Here is a 15,998-nt window from a genome sequence, read left to right as displayed (position 1 = left end):
CAATAAATAAAGAATAAATCGATTAATTTGATTATTATGTCTATGTAAAATATACAACATAATGGAATTATTGAACTATAGAATTATATAATATAAAATAGCGCGCTTCTTCCAATATTAATCTCTCTAATCAACGAGGTCCTTCATTACTGCAGCACGAATTAATTAAAACGCGAAGCGTGCCAAGTCAGACAGAAATTATGTCCGGTGATTATGTTTTCACTTTCTTTCTTTCTTCCCGCTCTCCGCGCGCAATGCGGATGCACGACACACACGTGCCGGATGCGATCGGAGATCGCATGTGAGTCATCGGGAATTCGAAACCGATTCAAAACTGGTTGTCTGACCGATGGAATGTAACTTTTAACAGCGAACAAGCCTGCGGTTGGGGGATGGCTTGTAGAGCGAGTGCATTCGAGAGGGGGAACGTCGGCGTTATCCGCCATGCCGAGTGGAATTTTAAAGAGCTAACGTGGAGAATCAGCGAAGAATTTTATATCAATTAAAATTTCTTAGATTGGACATCTGATGAAAGATGCTGCAATTATCGACTCGCCTTTATCTAAAGATTCGTCCTTTCAGCATGAATGACTTATTATAGTTCTCGTTATAAACTGAAGTAAAATGGCGCGTATCGAAAACGTTATTGTCCCTCGCGTTAATTTAAAAGCTTCTATTTTCATTCGGCATAATTATCTGCCTACGGCGACGGTATCCTGAAATAAAAAAGAGCGCGATCCAATAAAAAGTTTTCCACACAAAATTATGTAATTATATATACACAAGTGCGTAATAAAATAAAGTGTGTTAAACAATTATAATTCAAAGTGAATTACAACGATAACGATAACGTGAGATCAATGAATGCAACCTTGAGAAATTTAATTGAAATGCGAAACGATATGAAAAAACATTGTTAGCTATTTGACATTTATACGGAATTATTTAATACATTACGTGCTCGCATTAACGCGCTCGTTCTCGGTCGATTTACATTTCATTGTCAGTTGAGACGCGTTCTCAAAGCACGAATTGAATGCTCGTTCCCCGGGCTTTATTAATAGGTAGATCGGGCATTTAGAGTTGTTTGCTTACGCGAGAGGCAGAGCGGCATGGAGCAAAGGGAAAGCGAGCTCGATTGGTTGCGCCATGTTGTTGACACAGCTTCCAAAACACCGACGATGCTCCACTAATTATCATCGTGTCAACAATATCGCGTGCGTATGTACATACATATGTACATACACACAACATACCTACTTGCGCTTCTTTCTGCTCTTTCTTTCTTTCCCCTTTTTCCCTTTCTACCGTTTGCTGTCTACATTTCGCACGGCTAATCAGTGCGTTGTGAAGTGATAAAAATGCTTTACATAAGCATGGCTAAATAAATTTCACCGTGGAGAAAGAGAGAGAGAAAGAATAAGGAAAAATACTTTTTTTAAATTTACTTCGTAATGCACGCAATATATGATATTTTTTCGCTTCCTGTCCTTTTTTTCCTCTTCTCCTTTTCCAGTCGTCTCACTTCTTTCTCATCCTCTTCCCTGTCTTTCTCCGCCCTGCTTCCTTTCTTTCCCCCTCTCCCTTTCTTTCCTGTTCATTCCTGTTCATCTCTCTAAAGATATCCTTATACGTGTCCATACATGTCTTATCGATAAGTCAGTCGCAACGGTTTCGATGCAGTTTATTTTACACGCAACAACTTTTTATAGAACTTTTATTCCGAACTTTTTATATTTTTCTAAAAAAGCAATGAGAAAAACGAGATAACTATTTACAAAGTATATTAATTAAGTCTCCGCTGAATCGCATAATATTTGTCGAAGAACGCGCGTCCCGTCTTCGAATTTATGATACACGTACGATCGTTCGAACGATGATCCAATAGAAAGCTTCTCCACTGATATCACTTTCCCATCTTCTTCTTCCGTCAAATTCCAGATATTGCGAAAGTACATTGTTTGAATAAAGTTATTGGTGAGACTCGAGCTGGTCCACGCGCACACATGTACCTGTAATCGTTAGAAAATAACGATAATTCTCGGCTACTTAATTTTTCACACATTATTGTGCATGGACTTGTTTGAATTAACAAATTAATCTTTAAAAAATCCGAGAAGAATTAGATCGAAAATGAAAAATTGTCTGTCGAGTCGAGATGAATTGGCATAATCTGGAAATTAATTAATACAGATAACACGAAAGACTAAAGATTTAACATTTGCAATATTGAAAATAAATTTCCAGCACTGCAGAATAATGATTTCTGCGATTATGGCTTGCAAAATGTAAAACGCGTATTTTTGAAGGAAAAAAAAAGAATACAGATTTTTTTTATTCGGAAAAGCAGAAATTTGTTTTTATCGCACATGTAATTTCTCGCTTACGTTCTTTTTCAAGACCCGTGAACACGATTTCATCGAATGGAGTATCAGGGCGCAGATTCTGGCGATGTGCATCCTCGAATCGTTTCCAGCAGCTTCCAAACCGTCGAGATAATCGTCCAGCTCGTCTATCAAAAGCACGGAAGGTACGGCTGCGTAGGTATGCAGTTTAAAAAGTTGTTCCACGAGAGCTTCGTAATCCGACAAGTATCTGCGTAAATAAATATCAAGACATTGCCACGCGCTACGTGAAATATGTGTGCGGACATTCCGTGAAATTCTTGAACGTAATATTGTTAAATACAATAAAATCTAAATTTATTTAAATGTAAAATGTAAAATGTTAAATTGACAATTATAAATTAAATTAAATTAAATCAAGTTAATTAAATTAAATTAATTTTACAATAAATTTATTTAAATTGCTTTTTCTGAATAATGCATCCAAGATAAGTATCTAAAAAGTCTTCGAAAAGCAATGACAACGGTGACAAACGGAATACTCTGTAAAAAAAAAAAAAAAACATAGGCTACCCCGTGTTGCATAAATCTTACACGAATCTCATTAGTTTAAGAAGAGCCGCGACCGCTGGATTTCTTCTGTCGTGACAGGCCGCCGGTCGTCTATCCAGAGGCATCGGAGTAATGTAGACGACACGGTGTCCTTCCTCCGCCCAATACGTCGCAGCCTACGTTAGGAAAACGTTTTCCGCTTTGAGAAGTATCTCGTAGAAATGTCGAAATAGATTTGCGTGACAAAGTGATTTCGGGGTCGTTTACGTTTGTAGGACGTATTACGTACCTCAAACATAAAAGATTTTCTCAACTCTTTTGGGCCGCACAATAGCGTGGTCTTGACATTTCTCGAAAACATAATTGTTGGTAGGTATGTAGTAAGTGATGGGACACAATCTGCAATACGAAGATCCTGAGGCAACCGCTTCAAAATGTTTCGACGAAATGTTCTGAATACGTATAACTATAATTATCTCTCCTGATTTTTATCTGCAGGTAAAAAATTTTTCCTAAATAAATATTATTATATATAAAATATGTCCATGTATATGTTTTCTTTCTCTTATATAACCGCTCGTATATATACAAAAAAAATAATAAGAATTAATAATTAAAAGAATAATTTTCTAACTGATGATTAGAAATAAAATATCGCAAAGGTAATAATCGAGACTTTTGTCGCGTCTTTCGCGTGGGATTAAAAAATTTAATTTTTAGATTTGAAAACAAATGTTTGCAATATTATCGAATTAAACCTTTCTTCAACAACAATAATAGCGTAAAGTTGCGTTGAATGTGCGCGCGAGTGTGTACAGTTGTTGAGTTGTACACGTGCGAGCGATAAGTGATAAGCTGCGCGTGCGTCGTGCGCTCCCAAAAATTGCACGATGAACCCAAGAGTAACTTTAAACGTAATTTTATGATTACTCTTTAAACCTATTTACCTGCCAGATGAAATAACACATAAATAAAAAAACGTTATCGTATTAACTTTTGCTTCAACATTCCAGACGTCCCCAAATGCATCCACGCACGTTTCACGCTTTGCCTCGTTGTGCCTCGTGCTTTCGTATCGTACATCAATTCCTGGTTTTGTTTCCGTCACTTTGCATTTTTTTCGACCTCGTGGATTACTTATATATAACTCTGGTAATACGATACCTGCTGATGAAAAACGCTACGTGTTTAAACGGAATTTCAAACACGGTTGTCTATTTGAGGTTCGACGCCGTATATTAGGTTTGTAATTAAGTACCACGTGACGTTTGTGATTTTCAAACTGTTATCTTTTGATCCGATCCGAATTCCAAGTACAACGTAGTTTCCAAATACCTTTTTCTCCTTATCGATTAAGAAGTTGATTAGCAGATTATGGACGAGTGTACGCAACGCGTGTATGCATTTCGAGCAGCCATCTGATCACCTAACCTCACTTTACGAAATCGTACCGCGCTATTTTCCTTCTGCTTCGACTTTACACCACTTTACACCTACACTCTTATCTTTTTATTATCACGTGATACTTATAATACTAATTGTCGGTTTAAGAATAAAAGGTGAAAATTTGACGTATAATAAGCTGCAAGAGAGAGAACTAGCTAAAGAGTTAACCGCTAGTAAATGTCAGATGTGGATAATGACTCGTGATCGTATTTTAATGTACATTTTTCGCTTTATTGCGGTTTTAGGATGGGAACGATAATGAACAACAAATAGATTTTTAAACTAAATAATTCTATTAGAATTGTATAAAAAGTTGGTAACGTCAGGATGGAATTACATATCATACAACAGCCATATAAGTATTATATAAAACATAATACTCTACATACGTACAAAATATATTCACACTACGCGGACACCGTGTTTTTGGTACTCATCCAGACACCTTGGGACTTTCTTAAGTCCCAAGAGTTTTTAAGTTCAAAGGATTAAGCGTTTGTGTTACAAAAAAAAAAATCTATAAAAATTCCTGTATCATATTTAAGATTTCTTCCCCATTCCTGTAAGAATCAAATGAAAAATCGACGGTGCCTTGAAAGGCCCACGGTGTCCACGCAATGTTGTGTCCACACACAAACACACGCATATCTGTGCATATATTGAGATATATATGCACACACATATATCTGTGCATATATTGAGATAAACACGTTAGAAGACACGATCCTGATAGCCGCTTTCAGCCATGCTAGTGCTAGACTTGGCTGGCCCTCCAGGCACTGGATGATGTCGCATATGACCAGGTCGCCTCGGTGGTGCCAGGTACTCGAACATGCTCTGAGTATGCTGTGCCAGCATCTTGCTAAGATCGCACGGCATCGGATCGGTCCAGAAGAAATCATGGTTTAACGCGGAATCAGAATCGCATCTTTTGAGGGGGTCGAGTATCAGAAGTCTGTCCAACAAGTCACATGCGTAAGGGTCCTTCAGATATGGCTTCAGTCTATCTTTGACCTGTAAAAATCCATAATTAATACGGTCCGATCTATAATCAGTCGTATGCCGGAGTCGGATGCCGAAACACAGCCGATGGTTCAATGAAGAGAATTCATTTTCGAAAAAGAAATTTTCTCATTGGCTGTGCGTTTCGACATCCAACTTATTGTAGAACCAGCCTTACCTTTCTCTTCTGCCCTTTCGGAAGATCCATTTTGGTAAAAAGATCCAGACTTTCAACGCCAGGCCACACCTCGGTCGTTATCGAGCCACACAATTGCGAGATCAATATCAGCTGCTGTTGCTCGGTGTTTCCCTGCATTATGGGAGACCTGTGGATTTAAAAGGTTTAAGCTTGTATGTAATTAAGCCGTATGTAATTACATGATTGCGCGTATAGAAAGAGCGCAAGAACATAATATATCACGAATTTATATATGAACTTTAAGTGAAGCTAAAATAAATCTGAAGGACTTTTACGCCACTTGTTGAGCAAACTTAAAAAAAAAAACTCGATTCCAGCAAAAAAAATATATAATATATATCACAAAGTGATGTTACCTTGTCCACATTTCTGCCATTATACAACCAGCGCCCCATAAATCCACAGGTGGCCCATAATTCCTGTCGCCAAGTAGGAGTTCTGGTGGTCGGTACCAAAGTGTGACCACTCTATTGGTGTAGCGATTTGAGTGACCGTTTTTTGCACTGAATGCTCGTGCCAAACCAAAATCAGCCAACTTCAATACACCGTTCTTTGTTATTAAAACGTTAGCGGCTTTCATATCTCTATGTAAAATCTGTAGGAAAAATAAATTGTTACGTTGTATATAATTATTATAATATTGTCAACATTAACTACGAGTGATAGCTTTGTCCTAGATTAATATGATAAAGAAACCGTTACATTATATGCATAATATGAGAGAATATAGAAATATGTAATCTTTAAAGATTATAATTATTTTATTAGAGAATAATCTTGAATCTCTTAATCACTTTCACATTAACGAATAAGTTATTTGGACATCATTTTTCTAGAACTTGGTATCTTTATAAGAGAACGTAAAATGTTTAATAACTTCTTACCTTGTTGCTATGTATGTAATAAAGTCCATTTAGTAACTGTTGCATAACTTTTTTTATCTCGCCCAAACTAAATTTTACATTTACGTTTGACAACAACCCAGCCAAGTCGTGTTCGCAGAAGTCGAACACCAGGTAGAAAGTAGACCGATATCGATTGTACTGAGTTGCTGAAAATAATATGAAATTAAATGTTATACATCGTCAATCGTTTCAATTAATATTTAACTGCTATTTGTTTTAAATTATTGAACAGACTTTCTCAGATAATATATAAGATAGTTTTTGCGCATCTCTCCGAGTATTCTATTCAAGTAAAAAAAATGAATCCCCACATTTATGGTTCATTTAGAATTGTACAGATCGAAAATTAGAGGATGGAGATTAAATTATACGCTTACCTCGTGTCCTGCAAATTTCTATGAGGTTGACTACATTCTCGTGTTTCAACAATTGTAGTATCTTTATCTCTCGCAATGCCGTAATAGGAAACTGTAACAAGATTTTGACAATACATGTAACATAAATACAAGATAAATTGTATTATATAAAACTAAGAGAAAATATCGCTAGTAAACTAAGGATGTTGTTTACGTCGGATTAATATCAAAAGTTTAACTCTCCAGTGGATGCGTAAAAATTTGAAACAGAAGGGCACGTTGGGTGTAAATTACACTCCACATTATTTAGGCTATAAATATTAAACCAATTAGTATTTTTATTTTCTGTTTAATATTATTCACTGTTGCACATATCTTAAAGTGTATTAACTAAGGTTGAAACTTTAATTTTAATATTTTTTCAGTAATAATCTGTTCTGTATTAAAATAAGCCAAGAATACTCTTTCTTTACAAGTTATGAGGTATATGTACATACTACGATATACTCCACGTGTCTAAAGGAGAGTTACTAAAGAATTTGACCGTCTATTATTTTTCGAAAAACTTTCTGAACTAGTGCACATTGGTGTACCAGTAAGATAGAGCGAAACAAAATATGCTTGTCTCATGTTTAGCACACAACTCGATAAAGTAATCTAGGGACCCTTCCCTGGAGGATCCCTAACGTAATCTCAACAATCTTGGAATTAAATGATTATATAAAGCAAAACTTACTCCTTCTTTCTCATTGTCCATTAATACCTTCTTCATTGCGACAAACTTCTTGTTCGTTTTCTTGTCCTTAGCCTTGAACACCTCTCTGTAAAATAAAGACATAAGTTAGGAAGATATAGGTTAGAAAATTAGTAAAATGAGATGCTAACAGAGAGTATAATGGCCCTGTCTATTAATCGTGAAGTTGATAACTGCGTTATTGAGAAAAATGAATTGTACATCGTAAACGTACGATGTAAAGATAATAAAATGCACAAACTCCAAATTATTTCTCGATTAAATTCCGACGGACGCATTCAAATTATTTCGTTAAGAGAAATCTATCGATGCCCCTAGCACATTGTGCGTCGGAGTTGCATCATCCAATTTTTACATTTTGGGAATTGTTAACAAAAACGCTGTTCCAAGCATGCATTTGTTTAAAAAAAAAAATACCTTGCGGGCTTAATATTGCATTCATTCGTGTCGGAATCATTGTCGCTGGCTAACAGAATCATCTACAGAAACGTGATTACCACGTGTTCACGGACACGTTTGCCCTTCGGCCCTTCCGTGCACGTGCGAATTAAGGGCTCAAAGGGCAATCTCAAGGGCAAGATTTTTACTTACCCGAAGGTGCCCTGGCCGATTTTCGCGACCTTCTCATACTTGGAAGATTCGTCGCAATACGGGAAATCAAATTCCTCGATGTACTTTTCCTTCTCCTTCGTATTCATCGTCATATTGCGTGCGCGATACGAACGATACGTGAAAAGGAGAAATCCGCTTGGATAAGCTCTGGAGTCCGGAGTGTCCTCGAGCAAGCAGGAACTAAGAATGCCAGGCACGAGAAGTCGGGAAACTAATGGAGTAAACGGAGCTGAAAGCTGGAACCATAAAACATGCAAGATGTAAGAACGGTAGGCGGCATTCCGTATTGACTGGAGTTTTTCCACTGGACCAGCCAATCAGATATTTTTATTTTAAATCAGCCAATTGACGACGTGGTCAATTGATGGCTCCGGCCCACAGGACGCGGCGACCGCGACGCGGCAGTGCGGTAACCAATCACCGTCCTGCCTTTTCGTTCTACTTCCGAAAGTAGTACGGAAAGGCGGATGGTGATTGGTTACCGCGTCGCGTCGCCGCGTCTTGTGGGCCATAATGGCTTCTGCACACAGAACGCGGAAACGCTTGCCGCGCGGCAAAAAGCGACGCAGTAGCCAATCAACGTGTTGTTTTTCCGTAAGAACCAATAGTTTATTGGCTACCGCGTCAATTCTTGCCGCGCGGCAAGCGTTTCCGCGTCCTGTGTGCAAAAGCCATAAGGGTTGATTTATAATAGCCGTAACCGTTGATTTAAGCCGTAATCTTTAAGAAATTGACCAATCACGAGTCGAATGTGAGAAGAATAATCGACTGTGATTGGTCAATTTCTTAAAGATTACGGCTTAAATCAACGGTTACGGCTATTATAAACCAACCCTAATGCTAGGTCTACAATACGAGTCGTAAAGTCGTGAGTCGTAAGAATTGACCAATCACAATCGAATTTGAGGAGAATAATCGACTGTGATTGGTCAATTCTTACGATTCACGACTTTACGACTCGCATTGTAGACCTAGCATAAAGACCCTACAGCCCGTTCCACAATACGTCGTATGTCGCTGTCGGGCGTCGAGCGCATGCGCACTCGATTGTAAAGTTGTCGTAAATCGGCTGTCGATGTCGCAACGAGAGAAGACGGTCATCTTCCATCTTTTCCGATATACGACTTACGTTTGTGACGCAATTTTCGAGGTTATTTTCTGTTTACAATGGATTTCGCCGAGTTCGCCAATGTTGATGAAATTATCATTGATTTTGTTCGCGATAATAAATGTTTATATGACAAATCTGATCCCAATTTTAGAAATACTGTTAAGAAGAAAGAAATGTGGTCAAAAATAAGTGAAAATTTGAAACTTTTGTATCGTGTTGATATGCCAGGTAAATACCTTTTTCCTCAAATTATTGTTATACCTATTTATAACACTTTTTTAGAAATGGAAAAATAATCTAATGTTTTTTGTACAGTTGAAGCAATTGAGAAACGATGGTCCTCTTTGAGAGATATGTTTAGTAGAGAAAATAGAAAACAAAAGTTGCCACCATCAGGTTCTGGATATGAACCAGCAAAAGAATGGGAGCTGTATCGAAACATGTTGTTTTTACTTCCTCACATAGTTCACCGACGGTGAGATTATAACTTGTTTTTTTTTTGTAACGTTTTTTATTTTTTTTATTTGACTTTTTTATTATAGCTTTTTATTTTTAATTTTAGTAGCAGAACAAAATCATTGTTCATTCCACTAAATCAATCAATGTGCTCTGTATCAAAAACAAGTTCTCCAAACGTAAATAATTTGTTGCCATCCGAGGAATCTAAAAATTTAGATCATTCTTTGCCGTCCTGTGATCTTGATTATAATGGACCCAATGGATTTATCAAAGGTTTGTATTACTGAGAGAAGAAACTATTATTTGTAACATTGATGTGTTAATACAACAAAACATTTCTAGATAATGAACCATCCATTGACAATGAGGAAACCGTAACAATTGAGCATGTATCAATAAAGAGACCTGTAAGTGCCATGTCCAACTGCAGCAGTACAAGCAGCACACAATTTCCGGTGGCAAGTACGAGTTCTAGATCAGAAAATTCGAAAAATTTGCTTATGTTTAAATCTATCAAAGAAAATCTACCGGAAATGGACCAATTTGCTGAACGTAAAAAGAAAAAAGATGATAAAATCGAGCATGATTTGGAGGAGGCAAGTTCTGCAATTTCTACAGCTGTAAAAACAATTTTATCAAAATTATGTGATCAAAAACAAGAAACAAATGGATACATGGCCGTTATAGAAGAAGGATTTAGCTGTGTTCCTAGTAAAAATAAGATTCAATGTCTTATTGAAATACTCCAAATAATTCAAAAGTATGAAGAAAGACCATAAAACATAAGTTAAAAATTTTATTTTCATTATTATAAGATGCTATAGTAATAAAACAGCTCTTGCAGCGTCTTTAGGTGAACCTTTCTGTAATTTAACATTTAAGATTGGACTTGTATACCGTGAATACCGTTCTAAAGTTTATAGTAATGTCTAATTTATATGCGTTTACTCCACCGGCCATACAATACATTAACATTACATATAATATCTAAAAAAATCAATCTAATAAATTTGATATTTTGGTATGTTTGACTTAAGTTTATGTTTTATAATTTATTAATAAATATATATTTATAATGTTTTACGGTAGAGATATTTATTTACAAACCTTTATTACGAAATACGTGCAACGACAGTCGATTATTCTTCTCAAATTCGATTATGATGGTCAATTCTTACGACTTTACGACTCGCATTGTACCTAGCATAAGCCGTAAGAAATTGACCAATCACAATGGAATGTGAAGAGAATAATCGACTGTGATTGGTCAATTCTTACAGCAGCTTAAATACGACTTTGAGACATGGTGCTGTCTGAACGCTTATAAAGCCCCTTGCACAATGCCAGGCAACGGCAATAGGAACAGAAATAACCAAAAAATCGTTAATTACAACCTAAAAAATTCGAATGCTATGATTGGAGGGCACAGAATTTCCAACGTGACGGAAACTCTGTGTCTATTGCCTGTGTCACTGTTTATTCTGCATTTATATATGATTTCTAATTTCTATTCTCTGTTCCTATTGCCTATTGCCTAGCATTGTGCAAGGGGCTTAAGAATTTTTTTCTAGAAATGTCTGAGGCGGATGCACGATGAGTTTCGGAACGCAACTTGCGGATCGGGCGGCGGGCGGATGACGTGGGTCGGCCGTCGTCTCGTCTCCCATCTCCGTAGTCCGCGGGCGCCGTGATTAGCATCTGACAACTGTCAAATGGCAATTGCACTTGTGCGCTTGTGATCGACGTGTTTCGCGCGGTTCCAGAGAAATGGCAGCGGAAATAAAGCCCGCCCCGGGGGTGAATCACGACAAATTCAGCAGCAGCCGCAAGCCGGTCCTCCTGTCGAAGTTGGAGGGCTGCAGCGACGACGTTAACGCGGCTATCATCATCCCGCGGGAAGAGGGTGTAATCAGTGTTTGCGATGACAGGTATGTATGTACCCGTCGCGCGAATATTTTTCCCAAATCACGATATTTCTGATATTTTCTTTAAGGATCCACGACGTTTCCCCTCATATTTCCGCGTTGTCGCGTTTATCACGTCATTTTCCTCATCACTTTCGACCCTGCGATCCTCGGTGGAGCTCCTTACTCTCGTTACGAAAATTGCGCGCAATTTTTTGACTACGTGGACACAGACACACCTCGAATCCTATCTTTCTATTTTGCACGTTTGTATCAATGCGTGCGTGTGTAGCATGTGTGTGTGTGCGCGCGCGCGCGCACACTTTCCTCCTCTTTCTTTTATGCACATATAATTCTTTTATATATATTATTATTACATTAATTATAATTAATAAAATAATACACATTTGTATAATACTGATACAATAATACACGGCATAATATATTTACAAAGTTTAATCCTTACAATGCGACTTTCAATTGATATCTCTCACAGTTTGTTTTACCTCGACTTTATTTCTTTTACAGGACAATCCGAGTATGGCTGAAGCGGGATTCCGGTCATTACTGGCCGAGTATTTGTCAGTACATGCCAGCGGGGGCTACCTCGATGCACTATTGCGTGGAAACGAGGCAGCTGTTTGTAGGCCTGGATAACGGAAGCGTTAACGTACGTCGAGCCACCTTTCTTCCGTTCCGTCGTTAGAATTACAGATGACCGGGATATCGCTTGGCTTTTCGGATTACAGGAATTCGTCTTGGAGCAAGATTACAATCGGATGACGGCCATGCGCGACTACCTAGCGCATCAGGCGAGAGTAACAGGAATTATTTTCGCTGCGGATTTCGAGTGGGTCTTGAGTATAGGTCGCGATAAGTTATTTCAATTGCACAGCTCCGAGACGGGACAGAAATTGGGATCGTACCAAACGGACGCGTGGTACACCGCTCTGCAGTATCCTTTTGCAGAATTTCACGTTCTTGCGCGAATAAAAGTGGCTTTTTGTAGAAACGTATTCAAGATACGTTTCATGAGAAACTTAACTCGCATACCCGTACAGATTTGACGCCCAGTCCAAACACGCTTTCGTGGGAGACTATTCCGGTCAGATAGCCATGCTGAAGCTGGACAATAGTGGCGTTACCTTCATCACCACGTTAAAGGCACACACAGGCAGTATCCACGCGTTGGCATGGGACACTGAGAAACAATTGTTGTTCTCCGGGAGTTTCGATCAGAGTATCATCGTTTGGGACATCGGGGGCCGCCAGGGCACCGCTTACGAGCTACAGGGACACCAGTAAGCGCGCGCGTGCAAAATTCTTTGAATTTTGCTCGGTCGGAAATTACTTTAAATTACTTAAATTACCTTCAAGACACGCTCTGAAGAAAAAGAAAGAAAAATTCTCTCTTTCAGTAACAAAGTAACGGCGTTGTGCTACGCGAGCGCCGAACGCCAGCTCCTGTCCGGAGGCGAGGACGGTGTGATCGTCTGCTGGAATATGGCGATGAATAGGAAGGAGACCGCGGCTTGGGTCGAGTCCGACGTCTGCCAGGTATGTTCGAAAGGGCCCTTCAAGAAGGCCTTTAAAATTAAGTATGAATGCTTCGCTTCGCGGCATATGTGCATTGCTTTAAAATCAACGAAATTTCCAGGCTTGCGGAAGACCCTTTTTCTGGAATATAAAAGCTATGATGGATCAACGACAGTTGGGATTGAGGCAGCATCACTGTCGCTATTGCGGCCGCGCGTTATGCGCCCGCTGCACGTCGCAACGGATACCGATACCGGCGATGGGCTTCGAGTTCGAAGTGAGAGTCTGCGATCAGTGCCACATACAACTCAAGTCGGAGAAGTAAGTTACGCGCCACGCTTTTCCTTAAAAATATTCAGCGAGCGCGATAAATAATTATTCGCCTTTGATTTCCGCAGCCAATCGTCACTGGCCTCTTTCCACGATGCCAAGCACAGCGTCGTCGGGATGGACCTGGACGCTCCTAGGCGAAGATTGTTGACCATCGGCCAGGATCGCGTTATTAAGATTTGGGATATATCCGCGCTCTTTCAGTGAATTTCCCCGCGTATGTATGTCGATATAATTCAAACTGACCGCGAATCAAGTCACAGAGGTATTGTCATACTCGGAAAAATACTCCGGAAAAACCTATTTTTGTGATTATGTAATTATGCCTGTCTGTGAGTCGGTGATCGTGATTGCGTAACACGAGTTGGAGCCGATGAGCTGATGGAACACGCGAGATCGTGAACGATCGTTTGTCGATCTGTCGGTGATAACGCTAGAGCCTGCTTAATCCATATCCATATTTTCTGCGTTGAACATCGGGATCAGCTGGAGAGACGAGACGAGTACAGCGCAAGCACGTTAATTCAGTGGCATTGTCTTTAAATCGTGTTGTAACGATAGAATTACTTCCAGAAAAGCGTTTGTGCGCCTGCGCAACGTGATTACACGAAATAATAGTAAATAGTAATCCGTGGATATATATATATATATTATATATGTGTGTATGCAAGGTGCATGAACTCCCTTCGGGCGCGAAAAACCAGGGTGACGACACTGGTAGTCACTACGCGACACAACGCAACGCAGAATATAATTAAAAGTATTGAAATATCTTTCGGAATACAACGGAATTTTTTTAAGACACACTTACATATAAATCGAAGAATGTTTCGAGAGATAGAAACTTTCCGTTATATATTCGAATAAAAACTCTTTATGCAATCCCCGAGTTTTTCCGAAATTTACAAGATTACACGTATGTTGTTACAGCGAATTGAGGAGCCCCCATACCTGAATCGCGATTTTGCAAGTTTATATACTGCTATTGATCGTCCATATACATTTTGTTATTAAAAAGTAGTACTGAAAGTCTTTAAAATATCTTTACGTTGTTTAAATACATTTTCGATTAAAAAAAAAAAAAACGATCAAGAGTTGGCTTATAGGCCGTCGGCAATGGTACAAGCATCGACTATTTTAAAGTATTTTATCTAATATAGGCATAGAAACGAGGGAATATATTTTGAGAATTTTCAGTTCGTTTTCTACATTACTTCCTACATTATTAAACTATTAGCGACTCGAAACATATAAACCTTCAGCTATACTATCTTTGAATCGACTCGGCGAAGTAGCGATATGTATCTCGTACCAAGTCCTAGTCCTATTTGTTATGTAATTCATGCGGGATCGTTTAATATTATTACATTGTCTTACGAGAGAATGCGAACCAGGCAAGAAAGTATCCATCGTTACGATAATGCTGGTTTCTTTCTTGACTATATGAGTCTTCTCACGTATAAATAGGTACAAGCTATGCAAAGTTGTTTTGTCCCAAACTTTAACGATTTCTTGTATATTCTATCGCGATGGAATTGTACACAAATTTATTTTCTTGAATGCAAAAGCGCGAGAAAGAGAGACCATTGTTATTTCTAGGTATTTTCGTTGTGTATCTTGTTGGCTGATAAAGATTCGCAACAATTGTGAAATGGTCAAGACGATTCGTTAGTGACGATGAGCTTCCATTGAACTTTACGTATTGAAGAGAAGTAGATAGGCAAGATGTAGTAGCAAAAAAACTTCGTTTTACGTATACGCCACGAAAATGCAAATTGTTTTGATCGATTCATCCTCGCGCGATAAATGTATATACACAAGATATGCATATCTTGTACCTGAATGTACGCGTACGTATAATTATTTCACGGTGAGTCTCTCCACTGTGCGATTTTGCAGGAGAGACGAACGCTGGTGGAAGGAATCGTTCTTGTTATCAAAATGTCGTCTGGATTTATTCCTGCGGGGATAAATTCTGCATTTTGAATAGCGCAGACGTGTGCGAATGCAATTCGCACGGTCCAAGTAAAACTAATCCGCATTGAATACAAAAGTGTACCGTACGTTTGTAAGCTCGGCTAGAGAAACTACACACTAGTAGCATTTAGTATTGTCAATCATTTTTGTATGTTTTGCTAAAAAGTATGTATATGTATATTATACCTGAAATAATACATGGACGTGCTTCTTATTATAAACGTTACGCCGATTAACACGTTACACGACCAAGCGACTGCATTTGCGATCGGGCGACACACTTGGAAACCTCGTATAGCTGCACGCGTAAGGAAACAAAACGGACACGCGTTTAAATCGTACGCCGCGACGGTCGCTATACCCGGCTGCCGAGACACAGAACAATGCCATTGCGAGAGATGTAAAAAGAAGCGATTAAGCCACGTGTACGTATCCTACTCACACGTCGAATTGATACAAAATAGAAATATATTTTCAATGTAAAACGCAGTTGCGCAATTTTGTCGATTT

At 38.6% G+C, this 15,998-nt stretch overlaps 4 protein-coding genes across 8 annotated transcripts; 2 read left to right on the top strand and 2 right to left on the bottom strand.

Moving 5' to 3' along the window:
* Positions 1–826: 826 nt before the first annotated feature.
* LOC139822176 (uncharacterized) lies at positions 827–4,374 on the bottom strand. Of its 4 annotated transcripts, XM_071793791.1 has the most exons (7): positions 4,233–4,374; positions 3,892–4,064; positions 3,187–3,389; positions 2,940–3,073; positions 2,388–2,595; positions 1,864–2,012; positions 827–1,741 (listed from the first exon to the last, which is right to left on the bottom strand). In XM_071793791.1, the coding sequence occupies exons 3-7, from the start codon at positions 3,256–3,258 to the stop codon at positions 1,732–1,734; spliced, it is 573 nt and encodes a 190-aa protein (XP_071649892.1). In that variant the 5' UTR covers positions 3,259–3,389; positions 3,892–4,064; positions 4,233–4,374; the 3' UTR covers positions 827–1,731. The 4 variants fall into 4 exon arrangements, with proteins under 4 accessions (XP_071649892.1, XP_071649888.1, XP_071649890.1 ...); XM_071793787.1 differs by lacking the exon at positions 827–1,741 and having other exon boundaries at positions 1,749–2,012; XM_071793789.1 differs by lacking the exon at positions 827–1,741 and having other exon boundaries at positions 1,749–2,012; positions 3,187–3,296.
* Positions 4,375–4,848: 474 nt separating this feature from the next.
* Cdk9 (Cyclin-dependent kinase 9) lies at positions 4,849–8,402 on the bottom strand. The gene is made up of 7 exons (XM_071793786.1): positions 8,151–8,402; positions 7,542–7,626; positions 6,827–6,917; positions 6,429–6,595; positions 5,901–6,139; positions 5,524–5,671; positions 4,849–5,357 (listed from the first exon to the last, which is right to left on the bottom strand). The coding sequence occupies exons 1-7, from the start codon at positions 8,261–8,263 to the stop codon at positions 5,055–5,057; spliced, it is 1,146 nt and encodes a 381-aa protein (XP_071649887.1). The 5' UTR covers positions 8,264–8,402; the 3' UTR covers positions 4,849–5,054.
* Positions 8,403–9,262: 860 nt separating this feature from the next.
* Positions 9,263–10,822, top strand: LOC139821492 (uncharacterized). 2 transcript variants are annotated; one of them, XM_071792535.1, is made up of 4 exons: positions 9,263–9,510; positions 9,598–9,757; positions 9,848–10,014; positions 10,084–10,822. In XM_071792535.1, exons 1-4 carry the CDS (start codon positions 9,339–9,341, stop codon positions 10,518–10,520), a joined length of 936 nt encoding a protein of 311 aa, XP_071648636.1. In that variant the 5' UTR covers positions 9,263–9,338; the 3' UTR covers positions 10,521–10,822. The 2 variants fall into 2 exon arrangements, with proteins under 2 accessions (XP_071648636.1, XP_071648635.1); XM_071792534.1 differs by having other exon boundaries at positions 9,264–9,510; positions 9,845–10,014.
* Positions 10,823–11,377: 555 nt separating this feature from the next.
* Wdfy2 (WD repeat and FYVE domain containing 2) lies at positions 11,378–15,977 on the top strand. Its single transcript, XM_071793707.1, has 7 exons — positions 11,378–11,669; positions 12,174–12,315; positions 12,395–12,600; positions 12,707–12,946; positions 13,064–13,202; positions 13,303–13,502; positions 13,580–15,977. Exons 1-7 carry the CDS (start codon positions 11,509–11,511, stop codon positions 13,716–13,718), a joined length of 1,227 nt encoding a protein of 408 aa, XP_071649808.1. The 5' UTR covers positions 11,378–11,508; the 3' UTR covers positions 13,719–15,977.
* The last annotated feature ends 21 nt before the right edge of the window (positions 15,978–15,998 follow it).

The sequence above is a fragment of the Temnothorax longispinosus genome, chromosome 11 (genome assembly GCF_030848805.1).
Source record: "Temnothorax longispinosus isolate EJ_2023e chromosome 11, Tlon_JGU_v1, whole genome shotgun sequence".
Classification (NCBI taxonomy): domain Eukaryota; kingdom Metazoa; phylum Arthropoda; class Insecta; order Hymenoptera; family Formicidae; genus Temnothorax; species Temnothorax longispinosus.
The sequence above is the reverse complement of the archived record's forward strand: the minus strand, read 5'-3'. Positions and strand labels throughout refer to the sequence as shown.